This window comes from Ostrinia nubilalis, chromosome 14, assembly GCF_963855985.1.
Source record: "Ostrinia nubilalis chromosome 14, ilOstNubi1.1, whole genome shotgun sequence".
Taxonomy (NCBI): Eukaryota; Metazoa; Arthropoda; class Insecta; order Lepidoptera; family Crambidae; genus Ostrinia; species Ostrinia nubilalis.
Window position 1 is genome coordinate 274,128 of NC_087101.1, and position 18,012 is coordinate 292,139.

At 38.0% G+C, this 18,012-nt stretch overlaps 2 protein-coding genes across 2 annotated transcripts in view; one reads left to right on the forward strand and one right to left on the reverse strand.

The window, feature by feature from the left end:
* The window catches only part of LOC135077953 (uncharacterized), a 243,035-nt gene that overhangs the window by 177,382 nt on the left and 47,641 nt on the right, over positions 1 to 18,012 (reverse strand). The window lies entirely within an intron of this gene.
* LOC135078281 (visual system homeobox 2-like) overlaps positions 1 to 18,012 on the forward strand; it is a 164,653-nt gene that overhangs the window by 115,335 nt on the left and 31,306 nt on the right. The window contains exons 4-5 of the mRNA XM_063972879.1: positions 923 to 1,013; positions 1,592 to 1,718. Coding sequence (XP_063828949.1) covers positions 925 to 1,013; positions 1,592 to 1,718 — 216 coding nt within the window. The 5' untranslated portion in view covers positions 923 to 924. The remainder of the gene's footprint in view (positions 1 to 922; positions 1,014 to 1,591; positions 1,719 to 18,012) is intronic.

An 18,012-nucleotide genomic window follows, 5' to 3' on the forward strand; every position in this document is an offset into this window, starting at 1 on the left:
GCCTGTTTCATGTAGGTATAACGTTCGAAAACGACACGGAAAAACAACAAGCCCATTTGCTCATCCATCGACACGCCAACATGCAGGCTCAGTCCGCATTCCTCACCAAGTCAGCAATGTAGTAATCGTATCATCGTTCCGAGTCCCAAATTTAATAATTCATTGTCGTATTCATTGGCGACAAATTCAATTACGGGCGTCCCCTGGCACCGCGTCCCCTGGGCCCAGGCGATTCTGTTAACCCGTCGCGACCTGCTCACTAATTCATTCGGCAATCACATTCTGTAATTATGTGACAAATCCCTTGTTGCGGGCGTTGCGCGCCGAGGGGATCGCTCGTTGGGGTTAGTGGCTAGTTGATGGGATAACACTTTGGGAAATTGGTATGTTTAGTTCTTTAGCGCATTTTAGATGCAGTTTGCATCAATATGTTAATTTGAGTTTATTGACTGCGTTGTCAACTGCAGTTAAAAAACATATTGTAACTTAAACGATTCGGTTTTTGCTAAAACAAAGATGTAGTTCGTAGATTGCTACGCCGTAGCCTCGTAGACAATTCGTAGCGTTGTAGCAAACTATGGTCTATTGTTTTAAATAATAATGTAATTGCTTGTTTTTATTTCAAATATTAATGAAGAAATTATAATTTAACCTGCCTGTAATATTTAGCCCGTTTCGGCAGATTTGTTTAATAATTTGAACATCTAACGACTCAATGAAAAATACACAAAAACTTCTATCAGCGATCACTGTAGTGTTCAAGTTGATGAGCGAAAAACTAAAGATTAAAGTGTAACTATACAGTTGTTTTAGATCATTAGTATGACATTTTGTCGACCTCATAAGTACGAGTATTGGTTTAGTTCCAGCTGCAGCTTGCGAGTTCAGCAAGATCCTACTTAACCTTGATGTTTTGTCGCAGGTATGCCGTCGCTGGACGCCGCGAAAGACTTCACCGTCGACGGGCTCACCGGCTACAACGGCAAGAAGAAGAAGAAAAAACGCAGACACAGGTTTGTTTCAATTACATTACATACCCTAAATTAGATTATTATGTCTTTGCGAGTGGTTCTACGTATGAAATTATGACATGTTAATTTTGCTCTTTATAATTTTTTCATGTCAACGCCTAAAAACGTTGTTGTTCCATATTTTATAGCCTTTTCTCAAAATTACTGCTACGTTGGGTTTTCAAAAGATATTTTGTGTCACATTCGTAGCACCATTTATGTCTGTAATAATTATCAACTTGATGAACTACCGTCTTATTTATTGATTGCTATCGTTAATTATGACCATAAATCGATGTTACACCTAGACGTTGTTTCAATTATGACGGTAGTCCTGTCACAGTATATTTGTGTAGTAAACTTTAATTTTATTTACAATTAGACTTATACCTGCTGCCGCTCTAGGATGCGCGCCATGATATAAGCTTATCGTCCATTTTAGTCGACTATGGGCTTATCGTCTAAAATCGATAAAATGCCTCATAAGATATTATAAAAGTGCTCATCCTAGGTTAGCAAGTCCGTCATTAGAGAAGAATCTGCACTTATGCCACTGCTAACCACACCCATTTGTTCCCCAGCCGGACCATCTTCACGTCGTACCAGCTGGACGAGCTGGAGAAGGCGTTCAAGGACGCGCACTACCCCGATGTATACGCGCGCGAGATGCTCTCCCTCAAGACCGACTTGCCCGAGGACAGGATACAGGTCAGTCCACAATCTAGTAAAAAATATCAGACTTTTCTATGAAGAATAATTCTTAGAGGGTTGACTTTTATAAAACATTTTTACATGTCTTAACACATAAAGCAAACCACTGTTTTTAAAAAAACACGTAGGCTAGTGTTGAAAAAAAGAAACAGCAGAAATTCAGTTATTATTGTCAGCCTCTGTGCAAGAATTTTACAGGATTGACTCCAGCTAGAGGAATCATATTGGAGAAGCTCTTTGATGACTTGATGTACACAGTACCTTGACATAGACATCGTTCGTTCGTTCGTTCGTTTCAGCCGAAAGACGTCCACTGCTGGACAAAGGCCTCCCCCAAGGATTTCCACAAAGACCGGTCCTGCGCCGCTTGCATCCAGGTACTTCCCGCGACCTTTACCAGATCGTCGGTCCACCTAGTGGGAGGCCTGCCCACGCTACGTCTTCCAGCTCGTGGTCGCCACTCAAGAACTTTCCTGCCCCAGCGGCCATCAGCTCTTCGAGCTATGTGCCCCGCCCACTGCCACTTGATTTTAGCGATTCTGCGGGCTATGTCAGTCACTCTGGTTCTCCTACGGATCTCCTCATTTCTGATTCGATCACGCAGGGAAACTCCGAGCATAGCACGCTCCATCGCTCTTTGGGTGACCTTGAGCCTTCTTATGAGGCCCATAGTAAGCGACCACGTCTCAGAGCCATACACCATCACTGGCAACACACACTGGTCAAATACTTTTGTCTTGAGACACTGCGGTATTTCGGACGTGAGAATTTCGCGAAGCTTCCCGAACGCTGCCCAGCCGAGTTGGATTCGACGATTAACCTCTTTCTCGAAGTTGGACCTACCTAACTGGACTGTTTGTCCCAGGTATACATAATTGTCAACAAGTTCGAGTGTAGTGTCTCCAACCTTCAGAGGAGTGGGTACAACACGGGCATTTGACATAATTTTTGTCTTGTCCATGTTCATTTTAAGACCCACTTGTTGAGAGGCTCTACTGAGGCCATCGAGCATTGTGTTTAGGTCCTCCACGGTCTCAGCCATGACTACGATATCGTCCGCGAAACGAAGGTGTGTGATATACTCGCCGTTGATATTTATGCCGAATCCGCTCCAGTCCAGAAGCTTGAAAACATAGACATGTTCAAAAGTAATAAGCATTATAATTGAAACTAAGTACCTAGATACAGTGTGTATTATCCTGTGTGCCTACCATGAGTTTACGTTAGGTGAGCTCGCTAGCGAATACGTCAAAAAATTCTATGAAGATTTTATTTCTTGAAAGTAGCCGCTAGGGGCGCTGCACAATATGTCATACATTTAAATGTCATTTTTTTACGCAGTCGCTAGCGAGCACACCTAACGTAAACTCATGGTAGGCACACTGAAGACAAAAGTTGACTATAATTATCTTATTTAGTTAATTTAATTGGGGACGATGCTAGTGCATAGTGTTTTGTACAATTCTTTGTCAAATTATACTTACTTTTGAGATAGATTTGTTTATGAATGAAGTCTTTTAGGAGTTTACTTTTTGTTTCCAAAAATTATATCCTTCCAATAAATAGGAAGTCAACCCGAAAAAATTTCCTTTGTCCGTTAATTTAATTTAAAGGGCGATTGAATTTAATAGCTCTAATTTTTTCGACATATCAAATTTCTTTTGACAACACTGCAGATCTTTTGCGGTTTTTTTGCTAATCGAATTAGACAGAAAAAATCGCAATGAATTGGACCGTTAAGGCCTTCAATGGCGAAGAAAGACTTCTCAAATATCTGAGAAACGTATTGCCAATAGTCGAAGTCGATTTGGAACTCGACACCGCGGTAAACGTACAACCCACTGTTTAGATTTTTGGGGTTCCTTCGAAACACGAAGTTCGAAACTCAATAATTTGCATCAATATTTATTTAAAAATATTGGATAGGTAAGTAAGTGTATTTATTTTATTTTAGACTATTTTATTTTATTTTGGAAGAATGCAATGTGTATGTTTCTTGTGAGACTAACTATAATCTCATTAATGTAACAAACGAGATGAAGTTAAAAAGGTGTAGATTTTAAAGATCCACATCGTAAAGTTTTAAATATAATCGATTTTCGGGTTTAATCTTAGTGAATTCGTTATTTTACTAAGTTTTTAATTAAACTTAGCAATATAAAGGCAGTTTTGAGAATTGAGAAAATATTAAAGTCACTAGGTACAAAATTAATCATGTTATTTGAAGAAGTTAGTTTCAGTCCCTTAATTTTAATTCAAATCAACCTTGCTCAATGTGATATGTCTATCCTATACCGTCAAATTATGTCACAGATGATTACCCCAAAAACTCTAAACGTATTAAATGTTTATGTTTGTTTAAATAGACCACTTAATTTTTTGTGTCGTTTTTTCCCTGTGGCTGAGTGCGGCTCGGATTAGGCCTGTATAGCACATTCGACACCCGGCGAAACAAGACACCTCGCCTCTGAATACTCGGAAGGAAACTTTTTTCTACACTCAATTGTACAATAAGTGATCCGTTTAAAACGGGCTGAGATTTCGTGGATTTTGGAATCAATACTAAATTGATATAAAATGTCGAGACGGAGAAGATTTGATTACGTGAAGTTTGTCTAGTTTTGATTTTACCTGCTAGCAGTACAGGTAAATAATTTTAGCTTATAGACTCCACAGGCTTTACTGAGGCTATTTTAGAATCTAATCAAGTCACTAATCTGTAGAGTTTAGCCTTAAATACAAACCAAACGATATTAGTTAACTTCCAAACTAGCAGCTACGTATTACGTGTTTTACATCAGGCTAGACCGCAAACAGTGGAGCTTCGCCCCCGGATCTCCCGCCTTATATTGTACGCGTAATTATTACTAATAGTTGTCTGTCCGCGCGCAGCCCTCCTACACAAACCCCTCCGCCCGCGCCCGCCGTCCCCCACAAACATACATTTATGAAAATTTCATTTTCCAAACTCACGATCCTCACCCAAACCAAAATAAACCCTAACCTAACCGCATAAAGTTTAGTGCTACTCAATTTCCTCCAAGAGGAAAACTCTACTATCTGCGCTGTGAAATGAAACGTATCGCACCAATTTTAAAGTGCGTTTTTGAGTGGGCTGTCAAGATATGAGTAATGGCGGAATTTCGGTATAATGGCTTACTGGGGATTAGGTTTCCCCAATTCAGTCGGTTGTGAGACGTTGCAATAAATGGATTATTATGCAATCAGACGGCTCCGTGTGCTTATACAGTCTTAACAATGTTTTTAAATTATTTTATGCTGGATCCTCTTTTGTATTGGTACAGCAATATTCTCACAAATGAAAAATTGTCTTTTTGTATTCTAAACACATGAAGGTTTGTTCTTTCACTTGTTTCTTTTATAAGTGAATGCTGGGGAGAGTATACACTTAAATAATATCTGTTGAACATAGCTTCTTACATTGATGAAAGTAATAGCTGAAAGAATTAGCTACATTACGAGTAGTTACTAGTTATGTCCATGCAATATACTTGCAGACTCGCATACTACTGTGGGGCAAAAAGTAATTATGATAAACTAAACATTTTTAATGCACATCATTTACTTAAACTACCATAACTTGTACAAAAACGAATAGTACAGTAACATAATATCGTCTTTAATAAAGTTAATTTTTTTTAACATGAAGATGTTACATTTTACTAAACTCTACATATATTCAGATATCACTGGACCCTTTTATTGAACGTAGGGATCCATATGAATGGGAAGGTCTTGTAATGTGATGTAAATGCAAAATTTCAACAGACAAAGCTAGTTTTTTTACGATAAATAGTAATATATGCGTATTTTTTTGTGTATTCTTCATTTTAAGCAACCAAATAACTTCAATAAAATTCTGTTTTTGTAAATTCCTTACTTCGGCGTTATAATAATTAAAATTATATCACAACAGTTCGGAACATCTCTAAATTGAAATAGACGACCGGACAGCAAGTTTCATGATCTCTATTTTGTAAATTAGTAAATGTAGAGACGCCCTCGGTCAGTAGGTATTCAAAATTCAAAGCGTTTATTTGCCAAAAACACAGTAATAGGTGGTCTAATAAGTATTAGGTGGTCAATGGATACCATTCTTCATTCACCTTGTTTTGGTTAGACAATTTGCTTTGAGGTAGGTAATATCCAGTTGCAGATTTAATTAACGTAATTATTTCCAGGCTATTAATAAACAACTCGCGTAATTATAAATTTAAACCTCGTACCCTCTCATTAGTTCGACAGGCTCATATAACCAGGACTAAAAATACACACAGTTTAAGTAAGAACACAGTATTGATTCAGACCTAACAAATTGCCTTTCAACGGGTTTCCACACTCGTAGCGCCATCTGTGGGCCGCGCGCGCCGACCGCGTCGCCATGGCAACCGCGCGCTTATTGGCTACTCCGGCCGGCCGCCATCGCGGCGAAGCGCGCCAACCGCCGTGAAGGGCCACTCAAATCTCAGTCTTACGCTGCTAGTTACACGGTTGTTTTTAATTAGTGCGCGTTTGGCAGTTGTGACGTAGCTCGCCGCCGGCCGCATTATTAGCCCCGCCCCGCAAGAGGGGCGCATGGCGGCCGCTTTGTCTCTTGTCTTTTTGCGTCTGTTTGCCGTAACGATTCGTGCGTATAGCACCCGGTTTGATTGTAGGTGTCTGATATTGGTTGGGCTTGTGGTTAAGGCCAGACAACTTTCGAAATAAATTATTATTTGAGAGGTATTATTGATCGTAACTGGTTTGGTAGAGTCAAAGATATCGCGTTTAATAAGGCAGAAAGAGGCAGGACCATCATGATTCATGACTTCCACATTTTTCTAGAAGTATTTTTACTCAAGACAGAAAGTGAATACCTTACTTACACCTTTTTTGAGCTGTGTTCGTAGATATTTCTTTGTATAATTTTGTGAATATAAAACAGCTACATAAATATTATTCAAAATCGGCTTATTTTACTTCACAACAGTATGGATCGTGTAGAATAAAGTGAAAATATTTTTTCATTTACATACCTACCTGCCTACATGACGTGACCATACCTGCATTTTAGATATAACCTACTTTAGGCGTGCAAAGCTTATTTGACTGCATCGAAATGTAACCCTATTCGCTTCAATTATCCTCGCACGTTGTTATTCCGGGCGTATTCGACACCAATTAAACAATGCGTACGGAACGTGCACGATAGCCATTAGCGAGGATATCAGTTCGCGATCCTCCGCCGGCCGGTCTCATATCCGGGTGCCGGCTGCCGGCGGCTGATTGAGCTCTACACCAGACGGCATGCCGCCCGATGTTACAGTGTTGATTGAAACCTAGCAATGGTTAAAAGTAATAAGTTTTTTATTCATACTGCTTGAAAATAAGACAGAGAAATATATGTATTTTGCATCAATGTACTATTTTAAATCAAACTATAAAGAGTCCACCACTCCTGAAAACTAAACATTTCAAAAGTTATATGAAAATTATCGTTAAAAAAATATTTACAGTTTTTGGTAGGGTATGTCTACCGAAATAACCTCTTACTGTAAAATATAATAATAATGGAGTTAAAGCGATGAAAAAGCACTGTAACAAATCAACTTCTATAACACCCGTACTTATTGACGTTTCAATTAAAATTAATTGGATTCGACATGTCATGTTTTTTACATTTTTTATTTTCTAATAGGAAAAAGGTCAATTTGTTGAAAATCATGAAGTTAAATAAAAAATAAACTTGTCACGGCAGCTTTTTCATTAAAACGCCCTCCTACCAGATATTACCTATTCTAACATATACATACGCATTTTAATATTACCTCACATTCAGTATGATATTGCATATCTGAAACTGAAACTGCCTGCCCATTAGTGCCGACTATCAGTTGCACCGACGACCGGCGCACCGGTAATGCCTCGCCGCAGCCACCGGCAATACACCGGCAGAACTAGGATCTGTTACACGACTCCGATCAGTCTAGTTGTGTATTGAATAACTTGTGTAACAAAGTTAGATGCTAGTGTCTGAGGTGTGCAAGTATCAAAGGGACATACTGAGATTGGGCATGATAAAAATGGGAACAACTTACATTATCTTTATTGTTATTCTGGGTTATAATCAATAATACTGTAAAGTTTCATCATAATCCGTTCTGTCCGTCCATCCGTTCAGTTGCGTGAAGAGTAACAAACATCCAGACATCCAAACATCCACACAAACTTTCGCATTTATAATATTAGTAGGATTATTTGCGGAAGAACACTCTGTTGTTGTGTTTCCTGTAATTTGTAATTTTATGTGATGAAATTAACATGTAAATAATTTTAAAATTATAAACATGCGACTCTTAACGCTAAAAATTAAATAAACGTGTAACTATCTGTCTGAAAGATTTCATAGCCATACAATACACGTAGGATATTTACAATTAATATCTTCTATAAGTAAAATGTATGAAATGTAGAGTTACTTTAAATTAATAAAATGTTTGTTCTTATTACAATGTAGAGTTTATTTGTCATTTGAAAATTCTCACTATACCTACACATTAACAAATAAATATTTCAGGCTTTTTCTAAACATTAGACACTACTTCTGTTGTAGAGCCTGCGGCCAAGTCTGATTATCCAATAATATGATATCCCATTTCGTCTATGTTCGGCCATAGCAACCAAATGGCTCGGGAGTTAATTATTACCGGCATGTCTCGCATACTTTTACGTTTGCAGGGCTGCCAAAGTAATGGATCACAAATAAATAAATATTATCTACTGAAAGATGGACGTAACTTTTATGCCGCAGAAGAGTACCTACGTTAGGATTAACATCCTTCCTTATCAAGCTTAACACCTCTTTTATATGAGACTAATGTCCCGCCCCGGCTTCGCACGGGTGCTAAGTATACAATAAACCTTCCTCTTGAATCACTCTATCTATTAAAAAACCGCATCAAAATCCATAGCGTAGTTTTAAAGATCTAAGCATACATAGGGACAGACAGCGAAAAGCGACTTTGTTTTATACTATGTAGTGAAGTAACAGCATTTTCAATGTCAAAGGTTTCATTTGGTGACAGCCCTAGCACACCTCCGAGCACATACCTGCGCAGACATTGGCGCCATTCATGGTTTTATTAACTCGCCTATTACACGCGCATGGAGATTTACGATTTAATTTCAATATTAATTAATTTCACTCGTAGCTCTTCATTCTAATGCAAATTACCTGTTTCTCAACAACAAATTTTAATTAAATCAATTAGTTCACGGGACTAATCCCAGCTCTCGTTTTTGACCTCTTACTCAACGACTCTATCTACTTTACTGTACAACTCCATTACTCGTAGTAGGTATAGTAAGAATCTACACCTCGGCAATCAAATCAATCTACTTGTCTCATAATAAGTTATGGTGATTTAATTTTACGCACTAACAAGGACTGAACACTACAAACTGGAGATATTTCCCTCGTTAGGTTAGAGTTACACTCGTCGTCAGAAAACACTCATAATACTTAGGCCCGTAGGATTAAGAAATCACATTATTTCTCAGCGCTCTACCCAAGTAATTTTCCTCAAAACAAAAGAAAAGAACCATAATCCCAAACAACCTCGCTATTTATACAATTAAATAGTCCAATCCAGTTATAATTTTAATGTATTCTCATTGAGGATTCAAAATACGCTGAGTGGCGTCGACAATGACCCGGGAGGCGGGGGTGGCCCGGGAGGGGAGGGCCGGGTCGATGTTCCGGGCAAATTTAGCAATTAGCGTGCGTGCGCGGCTTCCGGCGCAGCCCTGCCCAGGGCTGTTGCAGGTGGACGCCCGAGAATTGTTTCACTGAGGTTTTTAACTTACTGTAATTTCAAAATAAACCATTACCAACACTGTATACCTACTTAATTTTTTCATGCAAATCACCGCTCTACCTCAACGATAACTCTTCTTTGCCTGGCTCTTTCCCCTTGTATTTGGGGTCGATCCTTTTGATTAGCACATCACCGACTTAAATATTGCAGACCAACCAGACTAAATCTCTCAATTAGTCTTTGAAATTTTTTTTTTGCTCAAAAAAGAGAAAGTCTTGTTTTGCACATTATCGAGGGAAAAACAGTTTTATATCGTTTTGTTTACCAAACAAAGTAACAGCTACCCCACATATCGTGCGGATGATAATATCCTACGCTAGAAGCTCTCGAGGGGCTGCTGATTGCTCGCCGTATGGCGGCACTCGGCGGCCGTGGTCAGCTGGCCTGCTGTATGGGGCTTGGAGAAAAACAATCTTGGGGATTTAGGTAATACGCTTTTTGTGACGCAACAAGCTGAAAATCTAAGGTTATAAGAAACAACCCTCCTTGGTAGGTAATGAGTAAAGACGGCCGTCAGATAGTCAGCAAGAGAATAATGAAAACTACGATGCTGCATTTTCATAAAAAAACATCATCTGCACATTTAAAGTTACGTTATCTGTAAAATTTTGCAGTAAACTCTTTAATTATACACATTTTAGACATATCAAGGCCAAATTAACATAAACACAAAATTATATCATATCACAATTCCAATGGAATGCCACCAACTCCCATTATAATGGGTAACAAACGACATGCGGACATTGTATAAAACGCAAACTATCCGACCGCACCGATAATCGGATCACGAAGATTTATCGCCACTCCATGTATAATAATCGATTTATGAGATAAACTATAAATTATCCGAACACCGATACCACAACACATACTCTTAACGATGTAAAAATAGGGTCGAAAATTATGTAATCGAGCTGTAGCGAATTTTTTGGGGACGCACGCCCCACACGGGTTCGAACCCCCGACTCGAGCGTTGTCCCTAATTTGTAATAATGAACCGGTCCGGCGACTTAAAAGCCGAATCTGCAAGTAATGACTGTTTTTAAAATGATGACAGCCGCTTGAGCGACGCGTTTGCGCTCACAATGAAGATGAATGTGTTTGCGAAAAATTAAATTTTAACTTGCATTAAAAAGTGACACTTATTGAATTAAGCTCCGATTTTAAGGAGGGTTGTAATGGACTTTTACAAGTGCTAATCAATTTAACAATGAAAAAACTGAAAGAGGAAAAAATATTCACTGCAACTGCAGTAACATCTATAAATTAACAAATAATGGAAAAAGCTTCTGCCCGGTTAAATATGTTAGTCAAAAGTCGCCTAATTATGTTTGATGTTACATGTTTTGATGTAGTAATTAAAGTGACTTAAAGGGTTTTGTGTAAAAACATCACATTTAGTCTTTGGTATATTTTTTTAGCTCAAGGCGTGGGACTTACTACTTACGACTCATGTTTCGGACTGAAATTCATAAGGGTGGAATCATAGGCAAAAGCTAGTAACCAATAATTTCATTAACTTAATAAACAGCACTATAACAAAAATTGATAGCCGTTTATTAATCGCATGACTTTGACGGGAATCAAACGACATTGTCCCCTACTGTTTAGTGACACAAATGATAATGAATGGTCCCCATGGACTGCGATGGGCTCTATATTAAATTATTCGCTGCAAGTGTTGTGTTGTCCTCGTCAAATATTCATGGGATGTTTTGGTTTTGTTAAAACGTAATGACCGTAATGAAATGATAGTAATTCATATTAATTGACGTGTGATAGCTTGCACTTTTGTAATTCGGTTATGATTCACATTAACTATGACTATAGGTATTATTAATTTGAATGATTTAACGATGATCTAGTTTTAAAGACTTTCTCGGCTATTAAAGTTCAGAGTAAGTATCCGCTTTTATAAAAGTAACGTTACTGTAATAATGCGCTTGAAGTTTAGATTAAGTTTCCGTTAGACCAAAAAGTACATGATTTGAGATAGGCTTCAAATAGGCCATAGACTAGAATGCATCGAGTTGGCGAATTATAACAAAAGAAAAACGCACTGCAGTTACATCACATTATGCAAAATGACTGTCCTTATTCTACAAACACACAACGCGGCTTTAAACTAAACTAAACGTTTATTTTAATACGCTTGTTACACCACAACAATGCGCAAGCGGCGCCTATAATCCACTGCAACGCATTAATTTAATATCGACTCTACATCAAACCAACAGATACTATTTTTCCCTAACAACACTCATTTGATCAGGATAACGTTGTGTGAACCCTGTGACAAAAGAACAGACACTACTTTAGTGTGCATTTTGTGGTGCGTCTACGCAACATAATAGACAACACCTCATTATGATGTGTTACGCTCTTGCGCACGCATTTGATGTGAACAGCGCGCGGAGGATGTTTAGCTTGCAATTAGTATGGATAATATTATTATTTACGTTGACTATACAAACGTAGACTACGAGTAGAAATATTTGTGTAAAACCTAAGGTTATGCGTGCTAACGTTATTTCACTGTTACGAAATGGCGGTATTGAGAATATATCTGTCGATAAAGAAAAATTCTACCAATAGAATAACATTTTGCTGCAAAACCAATCTCACATAAAGTAACAAATCAAAAACAATGACATCACAGCATGATCTCTCGTTTGTGTCCCAATTTGTCGCAAACCGCCGAAGGCAACGTCCCAGACGTGATAACTGTAACTCGCGCGTTTCCAATGATGCGGCCACGTGCGCGCGCGCCTAACGACGCGTTTTCCCGCCCGCCCGCTGCGCGGCGCGAGCCGTTACTGTTTTACAAGATTACAAGAGGGTTGTTTTTTGTTATGGGAAACCGATGGAGATATAATATCCTGGATAATGACCAGTGTTTATCCTGGCGGAGGTAATGACGGATTGAGGCCGTATTATGGTTTATGGTAGAGCAGTTTTGGCTAATAATTGAGGAGAGGACGTTACGGACATTGAAAATAACTAACATTTAGAATTTTGACTATAGAGCAAGTTGACGGTATCATTACACGAGGGCAACATTTTGTGCATAATATCCCATAAATCCGTCGACACAAGATATCGGTAAAGCTGTAGAATTTATAGGAATCAAATTAATATAGATTTAGTAGTTTATTTCTTATACGAGTGTACTAAGTGATTCAGCAATTTACGACGTCATTACGTGGAAATCCAATACTATCAATAGATATTTAGACCCCGTTAGAAAATAAATGTTCAAATTACTGAAATTGCTAAAAGACCTCACAAATTCGGACACACGATCTCCCAAACCCAATCAATTGACGTACAAATATCCCAAAGGCTGTTTCCAACTATTAAGCTGGTCGTCTGCTAAAGAGATTAAACCGATCGAGACGATTTCAATGCCGTTAATCACATTAGCCCAGTGCTGGGCCAACGCCCACTGGCCAGTGCCCAGCAATAAGCGAATTGGTCCGAGATGTGATTGAGTTGGAGCATTGTGGACGGAATAATGGCCGTGAGAGGCGGCTGGGGCGCGCCACAGGCGGCAGCGACCCAAGCTTACATGATGTAGTTTACAATTACAGAATTATAGTCTGTATGTTGTTACAAAATTAATTTTATCTCATTTCTCTTATAATTATTTACTTTATTTTCATTATTATTTCAATAAATAGATCTCTATTAAACCGTACTTCTTACATAATAGTATCGAATTTGATATTACAAAATTCTTAATCTTATAAATATCCCTAACCAGAACCAGAGCACGCTGAGTGACTCCTTTTTATGACAGTTGAGTGAACTGAATACTCTTGCTTCCTCTCATCACTTGTCCCACGTGGCGTCCGAATCGAACGATACTGCTAAATACACAATAGTTCGCTAATGTGATCCGAAGTCGCATCCGTCTCTATTTGGGACAGTCAACCGGGTATTTTCCCCATTTTCTGCCTTTTTCCTTCCCATGAAGAACGACATTAGTGCGGCAATTCCTCCAATTCTGTGTATCTGACCATTCGTTTATGGTTCCTTCGACAGTAACCACATTAACTGCCCGATAATAATACCGCTTGCTGTGACTTGTGGGCTCTTGAGTTTACTCAATTGAGGGTGTTATTTAGCGTTAAGAGGTTTCTCGACGATTGTTTGGTAACAACTTAACATTGATTTACTTATGCTCATCAATTTAAGTACATCATAACTAAAGCCTAGCTATTTTTATTTAAATATAGATTCTAAATAACTAAATATTGACTAGTTCATATCTTTTAACACCTCCTTTGACGATTGAAGGCTTGGTTTTGTTCGAGATTCCGTTGAACATAAACGACTTCAGAGATTGATTGACCTATACTTCTAGCTAGACCTTTAGTTCTAGCTAAAAGTGCTTGAAGCAAGTAAACCTTAAGCATAGTTATATTGGATTCCGAGCAATCTCCCGGCGGAATAAAACAGAACGGCGCCGGCGCGGTTCAATTACGAACTTCTGCGGGCTCCCGCGAAAGCTACGGACTTGGCCTCGATAAACTACATAAGTCAATTAATTCTACTGTTGATACATTTTAATTGAGATTACATTTTCTACTAGGTCAAAAATCTAATCTCATAGTTAAGAGAAGCGTAGAGTAGAGTAACTAGAAGTTACATTTCAATAGTCAGGTGTATGTCAGGCAATTAAAAATAATGTAGAGATCTCATATTTAATCAAAATATGGCCTGGAAGCTACCAAATTTAATTCAAAAAAATGAATCTAAAATGTCATTTTACTGACTCTAACTTCCATGAACTAGTTAATAACAAGTATAATTGAAGCAAAGAAGATTTATTAAAAGTTCCGAAGTCCGTAGCGTCAGTGCGGCAGAGCCCCAGAGAGGTGTAAGTTTTAACAGGCCGCGCGTTTGGCCAGCCCGATCGCTCCTCGGCCACTCATATAATCCACACTATATAAATTTACACTAGGGTTCAGAAAAATGTTGAAATAAATTTGCAGATTTAATAAATATCGATAAAATACAAAAAAAGTGAACAGCTCATTATAATAGCACAGAAACCTTCAAGGAATGTAGAGATCTTAATAACCCATGCTCTACGAATGATGATATCAAATTCAACTTCTTTTGTTCCTATAATCAATTTATTGAGATGTCTCAAATTTTATAGAAGAAATCTACAACGCAATCGCAATGCTTTGCGGTCTGCAAAGAAAACGATGTCTCGGTCCGTTGCGCCGCGTTTATCAAGTGTATACTTTTATACTACGAATGTTTACTTGTCGCTTAATATCTTCCAAGCTGTAGCAGAAAGAGATACGATTAAGATTTTACAAAACGTTAAACCAACGTTGTATTCCGCCGGTCTCCGTCTATTCGCGTTATTAAATCATTTATGTAAAGCAGCCGGCAAATGGCGTGAGACTAACTTGATAATAGCCCTCCGAAGACCTCCCCCCTCCCCCCACGGTGGCGTGGGTCTGCAGATTTGTTTAACGGTTTTATTAGACAAACGATGATACAGAGTTGAGTCGACTGGGCTCGGAGCCATAAATGGTAATGTCGTGTGTGATGTATTGCTACTTTGCGATCCGATTTGGCGATGTTCTATTTGTGTAATAGAAGAAAAGTTATTTAACAAGTAAATAACTCTTCCTTTTTACTTTTACCAACAGTTAATTAAAAAATATAACTCGATACTCATTTATTGCATCCATAATGTTATTAGCCTAAAGCTCTCACAATAACCAGACACGGCTATAATATAAGGTGCGTGAACTTGTAGATTCATAAGAATTTACAGTATTCTTTACATTATAGTCTGACATTTTGTCAATGAGTTCCTTTTAAAGCTACACTTCATTTTAAATCAATTACATTAAACATGAAGTTATTAACTGAATTCGGTTGTGATTAGTCGCACAAAGGCGCCAGCTACGGCGGGTGCGGCGGACAATCGATTTATCGGCCACCGGAGTACAGTCAGCCACACTATGAAATACAGGGTGAAAATCTTGTAAAATTATTATAATTATTCAATAGAGAAGCAATATGTTGAAAAATATTGTGAAGACAGTTCATTGATGATGAAATTTCACCTGAAAATTTATAGTGAATTCTCTAATGTCTAATCAAATAAAAGATGAAAGTTTGTATGATAAAAACCAACTTTTATCTATAAAATGTAAATGGAAGATTTTATACCGTAACGTAGCTAACGTAGACTGAGCCAGGTCCAATTGCCTTCGGTGTACTTTATGTAGTCGTAAGACTCAACTTCCTGTAGGTACCTATGTTTAATGGTTCGAAGGCAATAAATTATATATACCTTTTTTTATATATGTTCGCCACTAGCCAAAGTAAGATGCTAAGTTTATAAAACAAATCCTCCTACCCTGTGTTTTGTTTACCTTTCAGCTCACTATTGATTATTCGGGCCGATTGTACTACTAAACAATAGACACGCAAACCGCTTAATTTATTAATTGAGTAATTTGTGAGCCGGCGAGTGCGAACAGTACATTAGGCGGCCGTCAATCAACTGCCGATAGATCGCGGAGCCTCTAATTGATTGCGGAGTTGGCTTTGAATTGATTTTATTATGAGTATATTGCCGAAAATTCTTTTTCGGTTGTCGATAATGTCGATACTATTTTACGTACTTGAGTATTTTCTTTGTAGTTGCTACGAAATTCTGTCATCTAATAGGTCTGTGTAAAGGTATTTTATCTACATGCAGTGTGCATACCTGCTATTAATCTAGGACTACAAAGTTGTGTGAAAACTAAAAAAAGGGTTTCCCTAAAAAATACATTGAAACAAACAAGCGGAGGACGAACGGAATGAAGCAATAAAGTGCGTGAAACATTAAATTGGGGCGCGCCATTAATCCCGCCGCGCATTCGACCCCCGGCTGGACACGACACGTGTTTTTGTCTTGCAAAACAAACGTCCGGCAGCGAAGGGGTTAACTAGGAAACGAGTTGAACCTAATTGCAGATGCTAAGTTTAGATTTTTAAAGCATCGATCCTATTGAATATTATGACATTACGGACTGCCTAAATTGGTAGTGCCGTTTTAATTTGTGTGTATACAATACAGAATACCTATCTATCTATTGCTTTTCATCATCATCATCATCATCTCAGCCATAGGACGTCCTATGACTATGCTGAACATAGGCCTCCCCCAATGCTTTCCATGTTGCCGGGTTGGTAGCGGCCTGCGTCCAGCGCTTTCCTGCTACCTTTATGATGTCGTCGGTCCACCTTGTGGGTGGACGTCCCTATTGCTTTTAAAGAGATTTTAATAAATAATTATTATCCAATATTTTTGTATTGCTCATTAACATACAAAACCTGTATAGCCCATGTTTATTCCACGTAGCTACAGAGAGCGGTAATTGATTACACGCCGCGCATCTGCTCAAACAGGCGCTGCTTTATTAGTTTGTCCAGACATAATTAATTGTAAGAGCCAATCGCGATTACACGCCTTTCAGGCTATTGACGCAGTTATAATATATCGTCGCCAATTTCCCGACTTGTGAAAATAGCATAGAATTAGCTAAATTAATCAGAAAACAATTTTCTAATTATTACCTGATTAAAAATAGTCAATTTTCATAAAAATATTTTGTAAAAACTAGACATGCTAAATGGGGATTTCGTAGCTATTATTTAAATTGTCTTAACTAGTCGCTTATTCAATAAAAAGGCCATGTCTGAAAAATGGTCTTCATAAAACACTGTGCGCTTTAATTAAAAGAGTAACAAAATAACATGCGTTTAAATCAAATTACCCGTTGTCCATTTAACTTGAACAAATAACTAAATGACACATCCATTTACGTCTGCTTAATATCATTACATATGTAGGTGCCATTCTCATAGTGCAGTTTTACCCTTTGGAAAATTTTGTGCTGGGAGTTTATTGCCTTAATGAAGTATTTTCTTGTGCACTATTTTAAGACAAGTTTCCAAGTATGTAGGTACATAGTTTTACTTCTTTGTTTCTTTCGTTTACTATTTAATACGTACTTTTTTGTATGTACTCGACGATAATGATTAATTTCACACTTCCTTTGTCTGGAGTTAATGGTAATTTTCAAAAACATTATTGTATTATCAAAACAAATACAGCCAAACGAGGGAAATACCTAATTATAAACTTTTAGGTACACATTATGAAATCTATTAGAATATTCTGGTTGTGTCTAAGTTTGGCAAGGCAGGATAGTAAAAAAAGGATTTATATGTGGTAACAGAGGTGTACCTATGAAGATGAGTTTGTTCCGGCGTTTCTTCTCAGCACTTGCCATATGTTTGTCTCGAAGCGCTGGTAGGGCCCAAAAGATAAGGAGACATGTAAAGTGCCCCATAAGGGCTACCTTTTCTTTTTTTATTATTTTCTA